Source organism: Canariomyces notabilis, assembly GCF_033297395.1.
Source record: "Canariomyces notabilis strain CBS 508.74 unplaced genomic scaffold N656scaffold_5, whole genome shotgun sequence".
NCBI lineage: Eukaryota > Fungi > Ascomycota > Sordariomycetes > Sordariales > Chaetomiaceae > Canariomyces > Canariomyces notabilis.
In genome coordinates this window covers 291,023-311,948 of record NW_027041827.1, presented here as the reverse complement: position 1 = coordinate 311,948, position 20,926 = coordinate 291,023, and the positions used below count along the sequence as shown (strand labels likewise).

Below are 20,926 nucleotides of genomic sequence, written 5' to 3'. Positions count from 1 at the left end.
TCCTTCCTTTATATAGCTAACCTCTAGGCAGCGACCGTCGCCAGGCAGCCGTGGGCTTGCCTGGGCTCTCTTTGACTTAGCGAACTTCAGGTTCAGGTTCCTCCTCCATCTTCCTCAATTTTCGATCCTGGGTGCCATGACTAGTCCGGCTCCCAGAGTCTCCTGCTCCCAGGTCTCCTGGCTCCCGAGGTCTCCTTCTCCCAAGGTCTCTCCTGGCTCCCAAGGTCTCTCCTGGCTCCCAAGGTCTCTCCTGGCTCCCAAGGTCTCTCCTGGCTCCCAAGGTCTCTCCTGGCTCCCAAGGTCTCTGGCTTCCGTGGTCTCTGGCTTCCGTGGTCCCTGGCTTCCAAGGTCTCCTGGCTTCTACGGTCTAGCATCCATTCCCTGTCTCTGTGTGAGTTGTACTCTGGCCTTGGTATGTTTCTGCCCTCTGATCGACGTTACTGCTCACTGTGATAGGTATGCCCTTTGCGCTGTGCTGTCTGCGGCGGACCGGCGGTACGACCAAGGCGGTGTAGGCCGGCAGTTGAAAACAGAAGCGATTTCGCAAAGTGCCCTGGAATCGCGTTTTCTAGCCAATTCAGCGATCCTGTTTCTAGCGAATTCGGCCAACTCAACTGCCCTGGCAAGTCGACTCCCTAGACTTCCCAAGTTACAGAGTCCCCACGAAGTCGCCTGCCACCTATGCAACATTGACTTACAGCCTTGGAGGGTAGATAACTAGTAGTCTAGATATCTTTAAATTGATCATGTTCGTTAGTCTATGTAGTGCAGTGATCTGGGTGTACGGAGTAGGAGTGGTACTGTATGTATGTACGTACCCCTGAGCACGGGCCCTACCCTCCTCCAGCCGCTGGCATTTCCAAGCCGCTTACTTTCCCAGCCGCTTACTCTTACCAGCGGTCAGTACAACGGCTGAATCTGGAATAAGCCGCTTACTTAACCCAAGCGATTGAGAAAAGTATGCGGCAAACTTTTAGTTGACTGAGCTAAGCGGCTGAGGACTCCCAGCCGTACTACATCGGTGGGCACGCGGCTTACAAAAAAAGGGTGGAACCCCTAAGTAGGTCCACTGTATTGTGGGGTGAAGCACCTGAGCTGCCTGCACTTGTACAGTACTTGTACTGATGTATGTACAGTACTCAACCGACTGTCCGTTGCAACACCATGGTCCTGCTGCGACATCGCGAGATGACAATCCACTGCCCTCAGTGTCTGTGATGACTCGCCTACGGTTGAATAAACAGTCCTGCTCCTCAAAAGCTCCCAGGTCTTCTTATCCCTATGTGTAAGCCTGACCACCAGGTACTTTGGAAGTTTGGATCTAGCGTTGGCCAGCTCGCTTGAGAACCAAACAGCAGATGTAAACCAAAGTTGCCTTTTCGCTTCACGAATCCTTCTCCGAATTGCAGTCATCCTCGACAGGGGAAGACCAAATTGATCGCCCAGCCGCGGCTCTCGTCGCATGGCAGCGGCGGTATGTTTCGCCTTTCGCTGAAGCATGCCACGGCCCACATTCGGCCGGTGACGAGGACGAGGGAGCTGGGTGTGGCATTTCGCGCCCACTATTCGCATAATCATGGGCCGATATGGCGTCCTATGTCTGTCCTGGACGAGTTAGACTTCCCCCGCCTCCTTGTTCCTTGCTCTGCCATATTATTGTGTTCTGGAGCACACGCTCACACATTTCTGGGACAGATGGGTCGCAAAGGAAGCTCGGCCTATTAGTCTGCGCCAACTGATGGTGTTCGGCCGCTCATTGACTGAACCGAGACTGATCAGTTCGGCCAACTATGTACGGACTGAGTTGCCAACAAGGCAAGTTCTTGCCCTGTTCCTGAATCCAGAGCCCCCGTTCTGATGGAGCATGCCGCCTCAGAATTGCCCACCGGATTCGCGACATGCAGATACTGCCATATTCTGTAGTCACGAACCCCCACATGAAGGAGGTCTACGAGCTGTACTACACTGCTTTCGACACGTTCCGGAAAGTCAAGGAAATCAAGACGCTCCAAGACAACGACCGCTTCTGCGAGACTATCCGCTCCATGCTCAAAGCCCATTTGACCGTCATACCAAAGCTAGCGATGGGTGTGCTCGAGTGTAACGGCTTGATGGACCCGGCTGAGCTCGACAAGTTCATGAACACGATCCTTCGATCTGTTGGTCTGCCCCGTTTACTCCCTGCTCATGATCCGTTCCACGAGTAACACTAAAGGCTCTCAGCGCATCTCTCGCCGTGTCATTGCTGAGCAACATCTCGCCCTGACAGACACCTTCCACGCCCCCTGGTTCTCACCTGGCGCCAAGCTCCCCGAAACCGAGTTCATCGGCGAGGTGTTTCTCCGGTGTGTCGCCAAAGACGTAATCGAAAGGTGCGGCGCCGCCATCAGGGACATCGCCCAGCGCGCCTACGGCCCAGACGTTATCCTCCCCGAGATACGCATCGACGGCCACCTGGATGCGACTTTCCCCTACATCCTCAGCCATCTCGAGTACATCATTGGCGAGCTGCTCCGCAACTCAGTGCAAGCCGTGGTAGAGAGGTCTCAGCAGCTCAACAACAAGGGCGACGACACAACGCCCCTGAAACCCCCGCCCATAGAGGTAACTATCTGCGAGAGCTCCCAGCACGTCATAATACGCATCTCGGACAGGGGCGGCGGCATACCCGCCGACAAGCTGCCCTATCTTTGGTCCTTCACCAAGGGGCCGGCAAGTGACAAGATCCTGGCCAATCTGGAGCAGGTGCCCAAGATGGCTGCCACGATGCAGGAGCTCCAGGTGGAAGGGCACTATCACGGGGGCGACGACCATCAAGGAGCCGCCGATTCCGTGGACAAACATGGCCAAGGCAGCGGTGGTGGCGGGAGGAAGAAGCACGAGAAGGACGGGCCACAGGCCAACGTGACCAGCTCGCTGGCGTCGCTCTCGAGCCGGCCGCCTAACTTGCGGCTCGGTATGGGCCTTCCCCTCAGCAGGGTATACGCCGAGTACTGGGCCGGCACGCTGTCGCTGCATAGCCTCGCCGGGTACGGCGTGGATGCCTTTCTGCAAGTCTCCAAGCTCGGCAATAAAAACGAGCAACTGACTACGCGGGCGAGCATGGATGCAGTGTAGGATTAACGTAATATGCCTACTTGACAGGTTACAGGAGTATTCATGGAAGTATCGGCACTCGGACGCGGCATAGCATAGCTCAAACACTGATTCGAAGGGAAAACAAACAAGCGAAACACCAAAACAGTTACTTGTTCGCTTCCTGATCGAGAACTGGCAGCCTTTCTCATTATCTGGTATCATGAAAGGGGCGGCTAAATTACATCATGACTAAGTCGAATAAGGGGTGCTCTGGTAAAATCCGAGTGGAACGAGGACCAACTTGGATGAGATTACGGCGACGGTCCAGGTTCCTTCTGGAGACTTCCGCCTCGTCCTCCCTTCTTTACAGATCTGACGCACCTTTTTCGGTTGCTGTGGAATAGTTGAGGACAATGAATAAGGGGAAAACAAATGGGAAAAAGGCTAGGCCATGGGGAATATGTCAACCAACACCTCTATTGAGCACCGCGTGGTGTCTCCCTTCGCATAGCATATTCCCTACCAAAGATGGAATGGTATGCTAGGGAAAACAAGGTTGAGGAGTTTTTTTCTGCCGCTCGCAGGGGAATAGTGAAAACGACTCTCTCGGGGGCAGAACAGCAAGAAGGGTTGGCATAACCGGATCGTTTCGCTAGACCAAACGGTACGGGCAAGAGCAGGCCATGGACGAAAACGCCCAGGGGCAATTTCCAAAGGAAACTTTTCTAGCGACGGCCGTGGCTGCGAACGGCGTTGCCCTGCAACGCCTCGAGCTCGCTCTCGAGCTGCTTGATCTGGGCGTGGGTCTGCTCGAGATCCTTGTTGAGGCGGTCGCGCTCGGCAATGAGTTTCTGCTCCCATTGCCGGAAACGCTGCTCCTCGATCTTGACCTGCTCGGTGAAGCGCTTGCGCAGCGCCTCCTCCTCCTCCTTAAACTTGGGGTTGTCGAGCTTTCTCGGGCGGGCCTCGCCAAACTTGCGCGTCTCCATCTGCTGGGCGCGGTAGGCCTCGTAGTGAAGCTCCTCGGTCGTGTGGATCAGGTCCAGCATGTGAGTGCGGATCAGGATGGAGCGAAGCTTCTTGAAGTCGCAGTGGTCCTCGTTCTCGACCTCGGCGACACCCCACGAGTACTGACGGCCCTTGACGATGCGCCCGTCGTTTGTCTTGACGTCCTTCTCCGAGCCGATGACGGCGAAGGGCATGGCGGCCATCAAGCTCCTCGCGTGCTGCGCAGCCGCCTCGTCGTCCTCCTCAATCGGCGGCTGGTAGATCTTGATGCTTTGGGCTTCGATAACGGCACGGATCTGAACATGGGATTAGTTTTGCTCTACAGTTGGCATAAAAGGGGCCTGGCCGAATGCTCACTCTCTGCTTGAACTTGGCCAAATCTGCCGGGCTGAGTGTATCGGCCTTGGCAATGACTGGGATGAGGTTGACGCGCGAGCACAGCCGCTTCATGACCTCGATATCTAGAGGCTTGAGGGTGTGACCGGTAGGTCGGATGAAGTACAGGCAAGCATGCACACGAAGATCGATCTTGTCTTGGCGGCGGGGCTGCTGCTCCTGAAGCATGTAAGACTCGTGCTGGTCGTCGAGGAACTCGATGATGGGCATCCATGAGTCGCGGTTGTTGACATAATCACCGAAACCGGGTGTGTCAATAACAGTCAGGCGGACTAAGCACCAGTCAGAGTTAAAAACCACGACACGCATGGAGGGTACGCGTCACGCATCCGTACCCTTGAAGAACTTCTCCTCCAGCTCAGCCTTGGTAATCTCGATCTCAACTGTCTTGTCGACCTGCTTCTGATGTCGGCGCTTGTGGTCGGCATAGTTCTTGATTGTGGTGGAGAACAGCGTGTTGATGAAAGTCGTCTTGCCCAACCCAGACTCGCCAGCAACCTACAACAGGGTCAGAATGAGCCGTGTCTGCATCAATACAAGTGTCCCGACCATGATTGTGAATGCAGCTCCCCTCTTGGCAACAATCTTGTGCCTCTGGTTGGGGAGGTTGGCGATGCCGATGGGCGACGCGCTTTCGGCGGTGGCAGGGGCCATCTTGAGTTCTGAGCCGACGCAGCGAGTTATCGATCGAATGAAAGAATTACAGAGGTAAAAGGGATCGGATGTCCCGCCGCTACAACAGCAACGAATGCAATTGGGCGCGGATGTCGCAGAAGCAGAAAGATGGGTTGGGTCACCGGTGGTCAATGGGAGAGATGGCGGAGCTCATGTTCTTCAGGGGAATTTGGCTGTCAAATTTCCAGGGTGCCTCGAACCCGAAGTGTTGTGCACGGAGCACCCATTCACAGAAGGAGAATGGGGTCAAAATACGGAGTGGGTCCCTTCTCCCCTTTTCCACCCACCTTCCCCAAGTCGGCCTGGTGGATCTCCCGCCAAGCAACGAGTTGCCGGCCGGGCAAGTCCCGTCCTCGCATCGGAACCTAGGAGAAAGGATTTGCCGTCCCCGCTAAAAAGTTCCCAAAAGACGGGAGTTCATGAAATTTTGGCAGCGAGCGCCGGCGACGAAGGATACTTGATAATCATTCATCCCACTTTGGCCATTGATTGTAGCCTTGCCCAAAGTTGATGATTCTGGTGCCAAGAGAATGGACCAGAGGTGATTAGCAGTGAAGAAGTGTGACCATGAAGACGGATTTCAAGTTTTCGAATTTACTGGGAACAGTGTACTGCCAAGGCAATCTGCTGTTCAGCCCAGACGGTACCCATCTCTACTCGCCCGTTGGGAACAGAGTCACCGTCTTCAATCTTGTCGAGTAGGCACTTTGCACTTGCGGGCCTCTTGTTATCATCGCTAACCCAGGGCTAGCAACAAGTCGTATACACTCCCATTCGCCCACCGAAAGAACATCTCGAGGATAGGCTTGACCCCGCAGGGCAACCTCCTCCTCTCCGTCGATGAAGATGGCCAGGCAATCCTCACGAATGTCCCGCGTCGCGTTGTGCTCTACCATTTCTCTTTTAAATCGGCAGTGACGGCGCTTTCATTTTCTCCCTCAGGACGGTACTTCGTGGCCGGTCTCGGGAGGAAAATCGAGGTCTGGCACGTCCCATCGACTCCGGACTCGAACGTCGAGGGTGATCTCGAATTTGCGCCCTTTGTACGCCATCACACACACACGCAGCACTTCGACGATGTCCGGCATATCGAGTGGTCGAGCGACTCTAGATTCTTCCTGAGCGCTTCCAAGGACCTAACGGCGAGGATATGGAGCTTAAATCCGGAAGAAGGGTTCACCCCCACCGTCCTGTCAGGTCATAGACAAGGCGTGGTGGGCGCTTGGTTCTCCAAGGACCAGGAAACCATCTACACCGTCAGCAAGGACGGGGCCGTCTTTGACTGGAAGTACACAACAAAACCGGGCATGGACGAGGATGAGATGGTGGATGATTCAGATATGCGATGGAGGATCGTCAACCGACACTACTTTATGCAAAACAGCGCGACCCTCCGATGCGCCGCTTTTCACGCCGAGTCGAACCTGTTGGTCGCTGGCTTCTCGAACGGCATCTTTGGGCTGTACGAGATGCCCGACTTCAACATGATCCACACGCTCAGTATCTCGCAGAACGAGATTGACTTTGTGACAATCAACAAGAGCGGAGAGTGGCTGGCTTTTGGTGCGTCCAAATTGGGGCAACTTCTGGTATGGGAGTGGCAGTCCGAGTCCTACATCCTAAAGCAACAGGGGCATTTCGACGCCATGAATGCCTTAGTTTACTCACCCGACGGACAGCGCATCGTCACTGCCGCTGACGACGGCAAGATCAAGGTGTGGGACATCGAGTCCGGATTCTGCATAGTGACGTTCACCGAGCATACAAGCGGTGTCACAGCCTGCGAGTTTGCCAAGAAAGGGAACGTTCTCTTCACCGCGAGTCTGGACGGTTCGGTCAGAGCGTGGGATTTGATTAGGTACAGGAACTTTAGGACCTTTACGGCGCCGGAGCGGCTGTCGTTCTCGTGCATGGCCGTTGATCCAAGCGGAGAAGTTGTAGCCGCAGGGTCGATTGATTCGTTTGATATCCACATTTGGTCTGTGCAGACAGGGCAACTGCTCGATCGACTTTCCGGGCACGAAGGCCCGGTCTCGTCCCTTGCGTTCGCACCTAACGGGGGCCTCCTTGTCAGTGGCAGCTGGGACAGGACAGCGCGGATATGGTCTATCTTCAATAGAACGCAGACCAGCGAGCCTCTGCAGCTGCAATCAGATGTTCTCGATATCGCTTTCAGACCGGACTCGTCGCAGATCGCCATCTCGACTCTGGATGGCCAGTTATCATTCTGGTCTGTATCGGAAGCCCAACAAATATCTGGCGTCGACGGTCGCCGCGACGTTTCGGGTGGCCGCCGAATTACGGACCGTAGGACCGCTGCGAACGTGGCTGGAACAAAAAGTTTCAATACCATCCGCTACAGCACCGACGGCTCATGCCTCCTGGCGGGCGGAAACAGCAAGTACATCTGTCTCTACTCCGTCACTACAATGGTGCTTCTTAAAAAGTTCACGGTGAGCGTCAACCTGTCGCTCTCGGGTACCCAGGAGTTTCTCAACAGCAAACTGCTCACCGAGGCAGGGCCGGCCGGCCTCCTTGATGAGCAAGGAGAGGCATCCGATCTAGAGGATAGGATAGACCGGTCATTACCTGGTTCCAAACGGGGCGACCCCTCCGCAAGGAGGAGAACCCCCGAAGTAAGGGTAACCGGGGTGGCCTTCTCGCCAAGCGGCTCCGCATTTTGCGCTGCCTCAACAGAAGGCCTTTTGATCTACAGCCTTGACAGCACCGTGCAGTTTGATCCATTTGACCTGAACATGGAGATCACACCAGCATCAACGCTCGCGGTGCTTGAGCGGGAAAAGGACTACCTCAAGGCTCTTGTCATGGCGTTCCGCCTAAACGAGGCTGGTTTGATCCAGCGTGTCTTCCAAGCTATCCCGTACACGGACATTGGCTTAGTCGTGGAGCAGTTTCCAACCGTCTATGTAGCGCGACTGCTGCGCTACGTGGCGGCCCAGACAGAACAGTCACCTCACGTCGAGTTCTGTCTGCTTTGGATCAAAGCCCTGGTTGACAAGCATGGCGCATGGCTGACGGCGAACCGCGGCAAGGTTGACGTGGAGCTCCGTGTCGTAGCGCGGGCGGTGTCCAAGATGCGGGACGAAATCAGGCGGCTTGCCGACGAGAATATGTACATGGTGGATTACCTCCTCGGCCAGGCAAGTGGAAAGAAGACTGCCAGTTCGGATACCAAGGCGCTTGGTTGGCGTGATGAAGAGGGCTCTCCCATGAAAGCATTGCCCTCATCCAACAAGGGGCTAAGCCTAGATGATCTTATCCAGCAGGATATTGCCGAGGATCAGGAGGAATGGATTGGGCTAGAATAGGTAGGGATAGGAAAGGTGTTGTACAGGATTGATACCACAATGAGCATGGATGGTCGTTCACATGTGTCACGGCACGGTGGCCTTGTCGCCTGGGGTTGGAAGGAAGATTACACCCACCCAACGAGCCGCGCGCATCTTCCGAGCCATGGCCTACAGCTTGACATCTTTGATATCCGGAATGTCCTACAGGCCTGTTAGCTTATCGCGAACCTACTTGGGGACTGAGCGAACGAACCTTCCATGCCTCATCCAATCCACAACTGCGCACCCAGCGCTCCCCCGGAGCCTCGACGGAATCGACGATTAGATGGCATACCTTGGTCCACAAATCGTCTCCTTTCACTCTCGGCCAGTCTTTACCTTCGTCTTCGTACCGTTTGCAGATGTTGTGGCAGACCACGGCGGCTCGACCGAGCTTGATGGCGTGTCCGTCGTCGGGAAGGCGGTGCACCCGGGCGATTATCTCTGTGCATTGCTCCAAGTTAGTGGCCACACTTTGAACAAACAAACAGAACAGAAAAACAGGTGAAAGCCATACCGGCCAGTGAGCCCCCTGAATGGGGTTTTCTTGGCTGGTACGCCGCCAGCCTCTCAGCCGACAATTCGGGCACTCCTCGCGCCGCATATTGAAGCAGGTCCATGCGGATTTTCCACTCGAGGAGCCGTGCTTTGGTCTCAGGCGGAATCCAGTCCTGGGCATTGAGCGTCACGGAGATTGGGCTCGCGTTGACGTGATGCCTGCCATGTGTCGCGATGGCGTCAGTCAGCTAATCCCGGACTCATGGGCTGGGCTCTCTTCCTTCTGAGAAACAGGGAGGCTTACATCAAGAAAAAGTCAAACTTGGGCTGCTTGCTCGGCTGGACGAGGGCGGCCGCCGAGGCCATGAACACGCACGCGTCAAACATTTCGGCTGTGCGCTCCTCGACCTCGTCCGGCGCGACTCTTACCTTGGCAGCGAGGCGGATCATTTCGTCTTTTGCGCGGGCGAGAACTCCGTCGCGAATCTTGTTGCTATCCCCTGGCTGCGCGGCTTTGGCAAGCTTCTCGTTTTGTCTCGCCTCCTGGAGGAGGTCTAGAATCGGGGGCATTTTCCGCCCACCGTGTCCGGCAAGCTCCGTGCCTTTGCTCGCTTCCTCCTCCGTGCCCAAGAGAAAAACCTTGATGTCGTCCGAGTGCACGGCCGTCTGCGCCAGCGCCTCGGCGACGATAGCTTCTTGGTGCCTGGCCGGGTCAGCTATACTCTTCTTACCTGACCATGAAGGGAATGAGAGAGGCAAAAAGTGCCCCGGTTCGAATCGTCCCATCACCGCCTGACCGACCAAGCACGATTTTCAGGGAGAGAAAAAAGATTAAAGAAAGAGTAAAAACTCACCACTCAACGCCATACATGAGCTGAATCAACGGGTGCAAAAACCCGGCGTACAGCCTCACAAGCAACTCATCCCCGCCCTTTTCCTTGGTGAGGAGGTAGTCCCTCAGTACGCGTTGCCACCCGCCAATACTCTCCTCCCCATTTTCAGATATCCTGGCCATCTCGCGCTGGAAGAAGCGGAGGAAATCCGGGTAGTAGGCCTCCTTGCCGAGGTACGGCTTTGCCGTTTGTGGCCAGTTACCTCTAGCATCACCATCGTCAGCAAAAAAGGGCAACGACGTCCTGTCGTGCGCCGGTAAAGCCCGCCGCTGGTACCCCTTGTTGTGGTCATAGGCGAACTGCAGCGCCGCGGCGTCGGCGCCGGTGCCGTACAGTGCGAGTAGGTGGTGGGAGATCTGGGTGTGTTGTTTAGTAGGCTGGTTGTGTAAAAAGGAAGGGAGGGGCAAAACAGGGGTAACAACTTACGTGGTTGTGGAACCCGTCGTCGTTGAAGAAGACGTGATGGTTCTGGTCGAAGAGTGGTTAGTTATATACTGGATTAGGTATTGTACTGTACCACTGGCACTCCCAGTCGCTGAAATTGAGGCCCTGGCGCAGGTGGCTTGGGTTGGTCTATTGCCTGTCTACTGGGTGCTGTAGAGAGAAGAGGGAGGTGAAAAGGGAACATAACAACCTCAAGGTCTAGCTGTAACAGCTCCGAAGCCTTTTGGGCAGCTTGCTCGGTTTGCTGGATGCGCCAGAGCCCGGTGCTCTCCGGGGTGATGTGCATTTTGAAAGGGAGCTCCGTGGTGGTGGCGGCGGCCATTTTGGCTTGCGTTGGGGGTGACGAGGTATGAAATGTTCTCGTTGGTCTTGTTCTGGTAGTGATTCCGGCAGGAGTACTTCTAGAAATGGTTCTCCAGGCTGCGCGAGCTGCTGCTGTCCGTCTGAAGCAGTGCATTCAAGCTCGGAGCTCGACTTGACTGTTGTAGGAACAATCACCGGGGGGGTCGAGTTTGTGGTAATACTGTTCTTGATGTTATTTAGTTTGCAGTCCTTAGATGCACTCAGAATTAAGCATCAGATGCACCTGCCTGTGCCTCAGCAACTTGAAATCCAACAATTCCTCACAACCAATGTGACTTCGAGATTTATACTACAGACTCTCAAGCTGCCTCGGCAGATGTGAAGCGGAGGGCGTACAAACGGTCACAAGGCGGAGGGGACGGTGATCACATAGGGACAAGCGCCTTTACTCCTTCAAGACCATAGCTCTTGTATGTGTGAGGTGTCATTGAATTTCACGAAGCATAGAAAAGTAGGACGCTATTCGCTGTACGAGTTATACAATGACATCATGCCTATTCGTATGCCCTTGATGTTCATCAACCACAACTGTACGGTACACACCCTACAACAGGAGGATTGATGGGCCTTACAAGATGCTAAAGACATGAAAGTATTAGGTATGCTCACTTTCACAATTCCCACCTTCAAAAACACAAAGCCCAGCCAACATAGCCATCATAACCAGTAAGCGCAGCGGGCAGAGCAAAGCCATGTTTCGCTCTTCGATTGTGCTCAATCAATTCTATCTCATCATGATTCCTATCAAACCCAACTCCGCCGCCGGGGGGTATTCATCTCCCGACATTTTATCTTGCCCTCAAGAAGCGCCGTCCCATCAAACAACCAGCCGGCCAACCCAACCCCAGTCCCTAAACCAACTACGACTCCGATTTTCCCATGTCTACCGCCCAGTCTCTTCATTCCTATGCGGGCTAGGACTCGTACGATCTTTCTTCGTCGACCGCGCATTAACCAGCTGCTGGGCAACCGTCTTGTCATAACCAATGATCCTAGTCAAGTAGAAGAGCCTGTGTTGTATCGCCGTCAGTCTCAAAGCTACAAAAAAACAATACCACAGCAGACTGGTAGACTTACTTGCCCTCGAGCATCTCCCGCTCCCTCAGATCTTCCCACCTTTGCTGGCATTCCATCCACGCGACGGCCCTTTTTTTGGGATCGATCCTTTTGACCTGCAGCCTGAACCGGCCGCTGACGGGCCTGTGGTCCGATACTCTGACCTCGTGCCTCCTGTAGTCCAGCTGCCGGATCCTGCCCGCCCCGTTGCCGCACCTGTACAGCAGGCGGTCGCACCACGCAGGGCTGCGCCTTTTCTCGCTCGTGTCGTAGTTGTCCGTGCCCACGTCATATTTGTACGTGGGCGCGAAGGTGATGGGCATCTCCTCAAAGGCGCGGAGGCGGAAGGCCGGATTGCGGCGCCGGGCGACCAGCAGCTGGTCGCGCTCGAGCAGCTTGGCGAGGTTGCCGGCCTTGACGGCGGCCACCACCGTGTCGCGGCTCATGGTGTCGATGCGGTAGTTCAGGTCGCCGTTGAGCAGGCAGAGCTCGTGGTCCAAAATCATGGACCCGTCGCCGCCGCCCACGTAACTGTCTATCCTCACGGCCGGGTCGCGCTCGGGGGGCAGGAGGGGCGCCTCCAAGATGGCGGCAATGTCGTTGTGCCGCTGGTTGGCCGACGTCTGGCCCGCGGCCAGGTGGCAGTTGATGAAGCAGAGCGATGTGTCGTCTACCATGAAGCGCACCACGATGGCGCCCTTGTTTCCGTGCAGCCCGCCCATGCCGCGCTTGACCTCGGCGCTGCTCAGGTTGCTGACACGCTCGCGGAGGTCGGCCTTGACGAATATGCACGTGAAGAGGCCGACGAGCGGCGCCGTGTGGAGGATGTGGTAGAGCCCGCCGTGCGCCATGTAGTCGTCGAGGCTCTGCGCGAGAAAGTTGCGCCAGTCGCGGTACTGGTGGCTCATACGCTCTTGGTCAGAGCCCTCTTTCTTCTTGGGCTTCAAGAAGCGCTCTAAACTTGTGTGGTTAGCAAGATTCAGGAGCGCCCCTCTCTGAGGGGGTAGAAGGGGGTCAGGCAACTCACTTGCCGTGGCCGTCTTGTCCTCCAAGTCCACAAGCTCTTGAAATCCAAACACAATGATATCAGGCGAATCGCTGCTTTGTAAAAGATCCTGAATAAAGGCTGCGTCGGATTCTGAGTAGCGGAGGCTGTGAGGTGTCGACGCTCCAGCGTTCCACGTGAGGACAAGCGCCTTGATCTGTTCAAAGCTGCAGTACTCGGTGTCTTTGCGTTTCATCTCGCCTTCGAGCCAATCCTCCTGGAGGAGCCCATCCCATGTCCGGAGCATGTTATCCGCGCCTAGAGACACCACCTGGCATCGGTCTAGCTTGTAGTAGCTGGACCGGTCAGCCACCAGCTTGACGACTGGATTCTTATGCGCTTGCCAGTCCTTCCTTAAAGCCCAAGGCGTCTGCCCCATGTCGTACACCGACATTTTGCCTGTATTATACCCAGCCCACATGTACCGACCTACTCCAGCCAGCGAGCTGATCTTGTACTGGCTGACGTTCATGACCTCCAGGCACGAGTAGTCTTTCCTCGAGTATATACTCACTTTCCCGTCACTGTGACCGAAAAATACCTTGTCCCGGTCCGAAGGGAGAATGGTGCCCGATGTGACTTCACCCGCGCCCTCCTGGACCAGCGGCCGTATCAAAACTTGGAACTGTGTCCTCCCGTCCAAGGTTGGCAAGAAAACCCGTATCTCTCTCCCAGTCGCATGCCACAGCTCATCCCCCACGACCATTGAGAAGGTTTGGCCTTTCGGCACCCGGTAGGATTGCGTTGGGCCTAGTGACAGATTAGGAACCCCGTTCCGGTCGGGGCCCCAGACATGTAATGTTCCGCTCTCGTCCAACGTCCATAGTTCGTTGAAGTGCCTATAAAACTTGATGACCTCGTGCCGACCGTGGGCGTTTGGCCTGTTGTTCGTAATGCTTTGTGAATAAATATCCGCCTCCAGTATTTCGCCGTTGTTGTTTCCAATCCAGACTCGCTTGCCTTCTTCATCAACATTTTCACCCGGTTTGAAGACTACGGCAGTGCCCCTCAGGCCCTCGCCCATGGCCAGGCTCATAAGAAGCTCGCCATCCTGCACACTCCACACCCTTGTGTAGATGCCGGTGGTGCAGACAACTGCGCCGCAGACGTCAAATACTCGGGTGTCGTAATTTGTTGCAATCTCGTGAGCGCCTCGGCCTATGTATGGCTTGCTCCGGTTTGTCCTTGAAGTGTCGGGATAGGCCGTGGTAAGGGGTGCAGCAGGGCTTCCTGATTGACTCTCAACCGATCGAGCATCAACATAAGTTGGCTGGCCCGCTGTGGCGCGGAAATCACTGGCAGTCCTGCTCGGTATCCGATCTGTGCCCAGGTTTGTGGGTCTCCCATTGAGGGACGGAATCGCTGGGGGTGCCTGCAGGGTGGGCGTCGAAGAGATGCGTTTTTGTGCCGCGCCAGGAGCCGTGCCAATATCAGGATGACTTGTGTTCAGTTCTGGCCGATGAGGTCGAGGCGGTAAAGAAGAAACTGCGTTTGCGGCACGCGCTGAGTTGATGAGGCTTACTGGCCGAGCTGGGAGCGCCGGCCGTTGTTCACCGGTAACCTGCGGCGAGAGCATTCCTCTTGCCACCCCGTTGACACCATCTCTCTCCATCCTCCTAGCCGCCCCTGACTGGTGAAGTTGCGCAGAGTCCCCTGGCGCTCTCTCGCAAAACGTCCCAGGACGCTTGGGCAACTTGGGCGGTGTATCTTCATCCGAAATCCCGCTGCTGCGAGGCGGGCTACTGAAGGGAGAGATCTTGTCGTTGGAACGGCTACGAAGATCGGTAGGCTGGCTCGGTGGGCTGCGGTTGCGGGGTTGCTCGAACAGAGAGAAGCGTGCTGCACCTATTAGGGGTTTCTCTGACCGGTTGATTGGGGGAGGAACAGGCCTGCCGCCTTCCTTCGTTTCCCGATCACGCCTCAACTCTGCGGACCGCCTTGGGGGAGGGGGTGACGGAGGCTGCGACGGCGTAAGGCGTGGTGACGACCTTCGAGGTTCGAGGACTGGCGAACGCGGGCGACCAGGGATCTTATACTGTTTCGTCGATGTTGCTGGCGTCGAGGGCTTGACCAGTGAATCAGTGGTCACGAAGAGGGGCTGATCGCCGGTGGGCACACCGCCAGCGCCCTTCTTCGGCGGCGAATGAGGGGGGTCGACCATGACGGACGGAGGACGCACTGGCCGAGGACTAATGGGCGGTGGAAGCGAACGAGTGGGTGACGTAGAAGGACTGATGCGCGTGCCGGCCGTGGCGATGGTGAGATTTGAGCCGAACTTATCCTTGGGCCGGGTTGCCGGAACAGGGGGTGGCGCCGACGAGGGGCTCGCATCTCGCTCGCGAAGCCGGCCGGGCTTCCGCGGCGGCACTGGCACCGAGGCAGACGGGGCGGGGGATGCGGTTCGGGAGGAGGTTCCGGGTTGGGCATCGCCAGGATTGTTGTTCAAGTTTTCGAACTTGGCCAGGAGTGAGGACACGGGTCTCTGGCACAGTAGCCACATGTCAGCTGCAGATAAAGGCAATTTCAGGGGTCATGGCGGGGGAGGGGGTTTGGTTCACTCACAATCGACGAGCCGTCAGGCCCATCGTTGTCTGACGGATCCATAGCAGCGGCGTGTTCGGATCGACAGCGGCAAGTTCGACGACGGCGTGCCCATCAGACCCTCGACCGGGGAACTCCTTTTCTCATAAAAACTCAGGCATCCGGAAGAGGGTCGAAACCGGCGAGGCCAGTGACACGGCAAAGGGAAAGGAGAAGAGAGATGAAAGTGTAGGTGAAGCAGACCTCTGCATCTGCAAGCAGCGGGCGATCCGCTAGCTAGTTACTGGATGTAAGGCACTGTCGCGCACTTAATTACAACCCGCCATTCGAGTGGTTGTGTCGATTCGGTTCGTGTAATTGGCAGATAAAATCCCCAGATTTGGGAGGGAGGGCAGGTCCGGTCCGGCGCACCGTTCCTCTGATGTGAGCCGGCGTGGCGGGTCTGGAGGGGTCTCTTTGAGGGCTGCGTTAGGTTGTTGGTGCGAAGTGGATGCCCTGCGTGGGGCACGCGCGTTCAGCCAGGGCAAATGACGATATCTCGGTGCCTGGGGGGCATACATGCCAAATTCAGGTCACTAACATTAACAGGTAAGGGATGATTCGTACCTAGGTGGTCAACACCACCACCAAACCCAAGACGAATGGGTGAATTGGCACAGTTCGGGTCGACGTGTTAGAAGCCCATTCCAATACGCGTCCTTTTGAGTCTTTTCAGGTGCTCCTTCATGCAGAACCCTGCGCAGACACGGATGTTCATTCCTTACCTTTCCACTTTCGTCTAATTACAAAGTAATTTCACACATACTCCGTACTCATTCTCCGTACTTCGTCCTAACATACACAGCACTTCGGCGCCGACGTGTCATGAATGTGAGGGCATCACGATGAGTGCCTCTATTTAGAAAATACTAATAGTACATATTTTAAAATCACAACTTGGGCGTTGTAATGGTTTGCAGACTGTCCGAAGTGTAGGAATGTATTGTACGAAGGCACGGTCAATTGGTTATGTTACAGTACTGTGGTAACGTTAGCTTTGTTTCACAAGACCAAACGTTGTTGGTTGTTTCAGCCTTGTGCGCCACAGGCAAGCCACTCTGGCATGGGACACAAGCTGTGGCACGAGCTCTTTAACCCCCTGCTTTCACATCGGCAAAAGAAGGCCGAGACCGTCGCCAAACCAATGATTTATCGATTGACATCACGCGATTTGGAGTACCGTTATCGACAGTGTTCTTTCTCAACCTTCCAAGATAACAGATAGAATCGTTGCTGTGATCTTTTTCGCAATACTCCCGCATAAGCAGAATCTGAATCCGGTGCCTGAATCCGTCCTCTTAACGACAATGAATACTGTCAGTCGGCCGTCTTTGCTTCTCTATTCTACTTCGATTGTTGCATGACGGAGCTACTCACACATTTCCGCTGCAGGTCAAGTCTTTCTGGTATGGAGCGCACCATGTCAGCCCACCGCGCCCGTCGTTCAAAGCTAATTGATATCAATTGCATGAAGGCTGGGCTGGGGTTCACTATGTGTCGGTATGGCAATGCTGCCTTCCCCGATACCACCTTCCGGGCCATCGTCCGCTGACGAATGAATCGCCGCAGCTGGAGGTGCGGCCTACTACTTCGCAAAGCGGCAGATCAATGCCGACCGTCAGGCCAGGCTTGAGGATCAGCGGAAGAAGAAAACCATGATTGATTCGCTCGAATACTCGCAGAACGTCCCAAGCCGACCCTTCTCTTCAGCAACCATGGGAGGCACTGATCCTGGCGTCGCCCTTAACGGGGGCCCACCTAGGACAGACCCCGTGGGCTCTCCAAGCCAGGAATCGAGCAGCGACCCAGCGCCAACAAGACATGCGCCAGCAACTGAGGGGCAGAGGGTTCTAGAAAAAAGCAAGTACGAGAGCAGCACACCGTTCCGGAGCCCCAAAGGCGATCGCTTCTCCTGAGGGCAGCAGAGGTTGGTGGAAATGTCTGTCAGGCATGATGGAGTTACCGGCAATGAGAGACAGCAGATAGTTGCACCGCAGATCGGGCATGGCTTGATGCCAACTTTCTCCCGGTCTCATATTGTATCGCAATTGCACACTGGATGTTTTACAGCAACTCGCCTCAGGGGACGGTCTGAAGAATCCGCACAAGACGGCGCCATTAGTCATGAAAACAGCACGTTGGCTTGTACGAAGGCGATATTGCTGTTGTTAATGCGGCGTTCACCAGACACTGGCTTCTGAAGAAGCAACATGCGGCTGTGTTGAAAGTCAAGAATTGGATGCGGAGTTAACCGTGATGTTAAAAAGAGCTACCCAGAGACACCTCGCTAGCTGCATAGACTGAAATGCGCCACAGCGGCCCCACAGTAAATCCTGGCTGGGGCGCTGGGGCCAGTCTCTCTTTAGACTCTTTCAACTCCTGGATCTGGTTGAGGTATCCGCATTCCGCACTCCCTACAGAGGAGGGATACGAAGTACACACCACAGTGACCACGCGACATAATCACGACTAATCGACAACATAATCGACGGTGCCCGGCCTGTGCACAGCTTTGAACTTCTAAAAAGAAAACAAAACTGTTGAACCGCACTTGAGCGAGAACAACAAGGAGTGCGCTTCTTACTCTGACCCCATCGGGGGGCGCGCGCAGATTGTTCTCAACAAGCAACCTCAAGGCTTTTTTGGCCCTTACCTCGATACGCCCAGCAGAGGACGCCAATATTGAGATGGCGTCGGCTGAGCTGATCGTGGCAAAGACGGCGCTCTCGGGGGCCCTCTTTCGCGCCGACCCTCGGCCCTGTTCGCGCGACGACATCGAGTCCCTGATCTCCCTGCTCAACGCGACCGTCGCCGAGTGCTCGCCCTCCAATGTCCAGGTTTGCTAATATGCTATGTCGCTGTTCCCGCTTATGAATCCGATGGGCTAAGCCGCGCGCCAGAGATGCAAGCAATGGGCTCTCAACAACCTGGTTCCCTCGTCCTCTCGGATCGCTCCCTTTGCAAAGTACCTGGTCGCTCTCGCCAAGTCGTTTGGAGGGGAAAAGGATGTCGCTGCCCTGCCGTCCAAGAGTGGCCGCGTTCCGTCTGCGAGGCGGCGCCGTCTTCATGTCTTGTACATTGTGAACGACATTCTCTACCACGTCAAGCACCGAAATCACGACGAGGCTTTCGCTCAGAAGCTCGAACCGACGCTCCCAAGTCTTGTCAGAAGCGCCGCCGCCTTCCACAACTGCCCGAGGCATGTCCGAAAACTCTACGACCTGATCGACCTGTGGGACAAGAACAAGTACTTTTCGAAAAGCTTCGTAGAACAACTTCGATCGGCAGTTGACGAAGGCCCGGTGTCTGAGAAGGAGACCCAGAATGACAATGAGGCCGACAATTCGGCCAGCGCCATCGCTAAAGCTGCCAAGAATGCGCCTTACGTGATGCCCTCAATGCATGGTGATCCGTCAACGCCCTGGTACGATCTGCCAGCGGGGAACTGGCTCCCAGTTCTGGAACCGAACAACACCCGTCCCATAAACCCGTCCATGATCAAACCTCTGGTTTTGGCAAAAGGCCCTGCCGACAGGACCCTCGTAGAGGCTGTCAAAAAACTGCTGCTGGATGTCGACAAAATCTATTCCAAAGAAGCGAATCTTGACGAGCCCCCGCCCAACATTGGCCGGTTGGGCGAACGTGTGGAAGTCGATGAGATCACCGGGGAGATCATAGGGGGTGAGACGTATTACGGCTGGTCCCGCGCATTTTGCGAAAAGATGAAGGCTCGGAAGCGAGATGCCGCTCGCCGGAACGAACTCCGGCACGGAGATGGCGGGGAGAAGCGAGGACGCCTCGGCTCATCGCGGTCATACAGCCGCTCAGACAGCCGATCACGCAGTTGGCGCCGAGATCATAGCGAGGTCTCGAGCCGCAGCTCTAGTAGGCCTGCCTTCAAGCGCCAGCGCCTGTCAAGGTCTCCGAAAGGTGGTGGAAGCCGCGGCCCTAATCGGGGACAGAAGTGGAGCCAGTCGCCGAGCGAATGGTCCGGTGGCAGAAGTCCCGGCCGGCAGAGGAGTCGCAGCTACCGACGGTCGCTTAGTCGGTCTCCGTCGCGCCCAAGATCCGACTCTCGCAACCGCAGCAGGGCATACCGCCAGCGTAGCCCAGGCTATCATCAGCGCGGAAGGTCCCGCTCACCGTCTAGAAGCCGGTCCTGGAGCAGGCCACGGTCACCGCCGCCTCCGCGTTCCAACGAGCCTCCTCACCCTGCTAGGAATACGTTTGTACACCCGAATCCACCACCTGTCAACTGGGCTCCGCAACACGCGCCGCCGCCGCCTCATGTCCCGCCAATGCCGTTCCCAGTCCCGCCGATGCCACCTCAGCCGGGCTTCACCGGAGGAGGCTTTCCAATCCCTCCGCCTCCACCTGCGAATTATCACGGTCAGTGGCCGCCGGCGCCGCCACCCCCACCCCCACCACCGGCAGCCCAACCACAGAACTTCTTTGCCGGCCAGAATGTGGTGCCGCCTCCGTGGGCTGGTGGATGGGGCGTGCCGCCTCCTCCTCCCCCTCCGGCGCCGCCGCAGCCAGCACCAGACCACCAGAACGGGTTTCGCCACCAGGGACGGGGAGCCGATGGATATCCAGGTGCAGGGTATGGTCGGGGTGGAAGATGGTAGCTGACTAGGAGGTAGGAGGGTGAAATTTCCGGCCAGAGAGTCGCCCGTGTCTCGAGTCTGTTTCTGGAGCTCCGAACTCCCTCCACACATCACACATGACGGGTTACCGAGGGGTTTATGCTCTTGTCTGCTGATCCTGACCCAATGCCATCCTGTATTGTAGTTTTCACATAGCTCCATGCGACGTGTATCTCGGACTGGCGGCGCCTACCAAATGATGAGAGGAGGTTGTACGTAGCCAAGAGCGACGCGTTGATCTTTTCAATCAAATCAAAATGTCAACAAACACGTGTGCAAACTAAGCTTCTGTTATTGTTTCCCGCTATGCCTCAAGTTTTATTCGAGATAATCGACCCGCTCCTTACAGCGATATGGAAGCCTTCTCCCTTTCCTATGTGCCTGAGTATGTCTGGACCCCATGTATAGTTGTTTGTTATGTATTGTATTGTATGTCCTGCCATCACCCACCGCCATCACCGACGATCTTCAAGCAAACAAATACCAAGTACCCGGGGGAACCAGACCGAGCCCACAAACAAAACAAACCAAAGCCCATCGAGCTACCCGACCTTGTATTTATTGACCTAGCCGTATACGAACAGACCCAACGTGATCCGCCCGCCCTTGCCTCTCTCGCTCCCTTTCCTCTCTACACTTCCGATCCCTCACTGCCCCCTTCCTCCCCGTTCTCTCGCCCCCCCACCCCCCTCTACCACCCACTACCCAACTAGCAGTAGCAGAGTAGGTCAGCGTAGACAAGCAAAACAGCGGAAGGGGACTCCCGCTTTTCGACCGATCTTTTTCTACATACCCGACCCAGTAGACGCAGATAGAAACAGAGGAAAATAAAAAGAACAGAGGTTATCTCAACGGCAAGCCACAAGGTGGTAGCCGAAAAGTAGCCGCAGATGC

General features: G+C 55.8%; 8 protein-coding genes across 8 annotated transcripts; 5 read left to right on the top strand and 3 right to left on the bottom strand.

Annotated features, from left to right (window-relative positions):
• Positions 1-81: 81 nt before the first annotated feature.
• On the top strand, positions 82-538 carry N656DRAFT_776692 (uncharacterized protein). The gene is made up of 2 exons (XM_064814685.1): positions 82-381; positions 449-538. Exons 1-2 carry the CDS (start codon positions 137-139, stop codon positions 513-515), a joined length of 312 nt encoding a protein of 103 aa, XP_064672106.1. The 5' UTR covers positions 82-136; the 3' UTR covers positions 516-538.
• A 533-nt stretch (positions 539-1,071) lies between these two features.
• Positions 1,072-3,439, top strand: N656DRAFT_533756 (alpha-ketoacid dehydrogenase kinase). Its single transcript, XM_064809979.1, has 5 exons — positions 1,072-1,081; positions 1,137-1,613; positions 1,696-1,815; positions 1,877-2,159; positions 2,224-3,439. Exons 2-5 carry the CDS (start codon positions 1,477-1,479, stop codon positions 3,115-3,117), a joined length of 1,434 nt encoding a protein of 477 aa, XP_064672105.1. The 5' UTR covers positions 1,072-1,081; positions 1,137-1,476; the 3' UTR covers positions 3,118-3,439.
• A 364-nt stretch (positions 3,440-3,803) lies between these two features.
• On the bottom strand, positions 3,804-5,136 carry N656DRAFT_705015 (Septin; the record flags this gene model as incomplete). The annotated part of the gene is made up of 4 exons (XM_064811228.1): positions 3,804-4,382; positions 4,444-4,754; positions 4,818-4,980; positions 5,032-5,136. The coding sequence occupies 4 exons, from the start codon at positions 5,134-5,136 to the stop codon at positions 3,804-3,806; spliced, it is 1,158 nt and encodes a 385-aa protein (XP_064672104.1).
• Positions 5,137-5,724: 588 nt separating this feature from the next.
• N656DRAFT_827540 (WD40 repeat-like protein) lies at positions 5,725-8,682 on the top strand (the record flags this gene model as incomplete). Its single annotated transcript, XM_064818511.1, has 2 exons — positions 5,725-5,855; positions 5,909-8,682. The coding sequence occupies 2 exons, from the start codon at positions 5,725-5,727 to the stop codon at positions 8,484-8,486; spliced, it is 2,709 nt and encodes a 902-aa protein (XP_064672103.1). The 3' UTR covers positions 8,487-8,682.
• N656DRAFT_776685 (uncharacterized protein) lies at positions 8,560-10,937 on the bottom strand. Its single transcript, XM_064814684.1, has 7 exons — positions 10,533-10,937; positions 10,325-10,366; positions 9,860-10,254; positions 9,310-9,708; positions 9,025-9,224; positions 8,722-8,951; positions 8,560-8,669 (listed from the first exon to the last, which is right to left on the bottom strand). The coding sequence occupies exons 1-7, from the start codon at positions 10,662-10,664 to the stop codon at positions 8,637-8,639; spliced, it is 1,431 nt and encodes a 476-aa protein (XP_064672102.1). The 5' UTR covers positions 10,665-10,937; the 3' UTR covers positions 8,560-8,636.
• Positions 10,938-11,212: 275 nt separating this feature from the next.
• N656DRAFT_843274 (DNase I-like protein) lies at positions 11,213-15,816 on the bottom strand. Its single transcript, XM_064819081.1, has 4 exons — positions 15,369-15,816; positions 12,789-15,288; positions 11,783-12,716; positions 11,213-11,715 (listed from the first exon to the last, which is right to left on the bottom strand). The coding sequence occupies exons 1-4, from the start codon at positions 15,408-15,410 to the stop codon at positions 11,589-11,591; spliced, it is 3,603 nt and encodes a 1,200-aa protein (XP_064672101.1). The 5' UTR covers positions 15,411-15,816; the 3' UTR covers positions 11,213-11,588.
• A 990-nt stretch (positions 15,817-16,806) lies between these two features.
• On the top strand, positions 16,807-17,723 carry N656DRAFT_843273 (uncharacterized protein; the record flags this gene model as incomplete). Its single annotated transcript, XM_064819080.1, has 2 exons — positions 16,807-16,882; positions 16,956-17,723. 2 exons carry the CDS (start codon positions 16,807-16,809, stop codon positions 17,300-17,302), a joined length of 423 nt encoding a protein of 140 aa, XP_064672100.1. The 3' UTR covers positions 17,303-17,723.
• A 350-nt stretch (positions 17,724-18,073) lies between these two features.
• Positions 18,074-19,126, top strand: N656DRAFT_695624 (uncharacterized protein; the record flags this gene model as incomplete). The annotated part of the gene is made up of 2 exons (XM_064810690.1): positions 18,074-18,223; positions 18,287-19,126. Coding segments are annotated over 2 exons (990 nt in total), but the record flags the coding sequence as incomplete, so codon positions are not given.
• Positions 19,127-20,926: the final 1,800 nt, after the last annotated feature.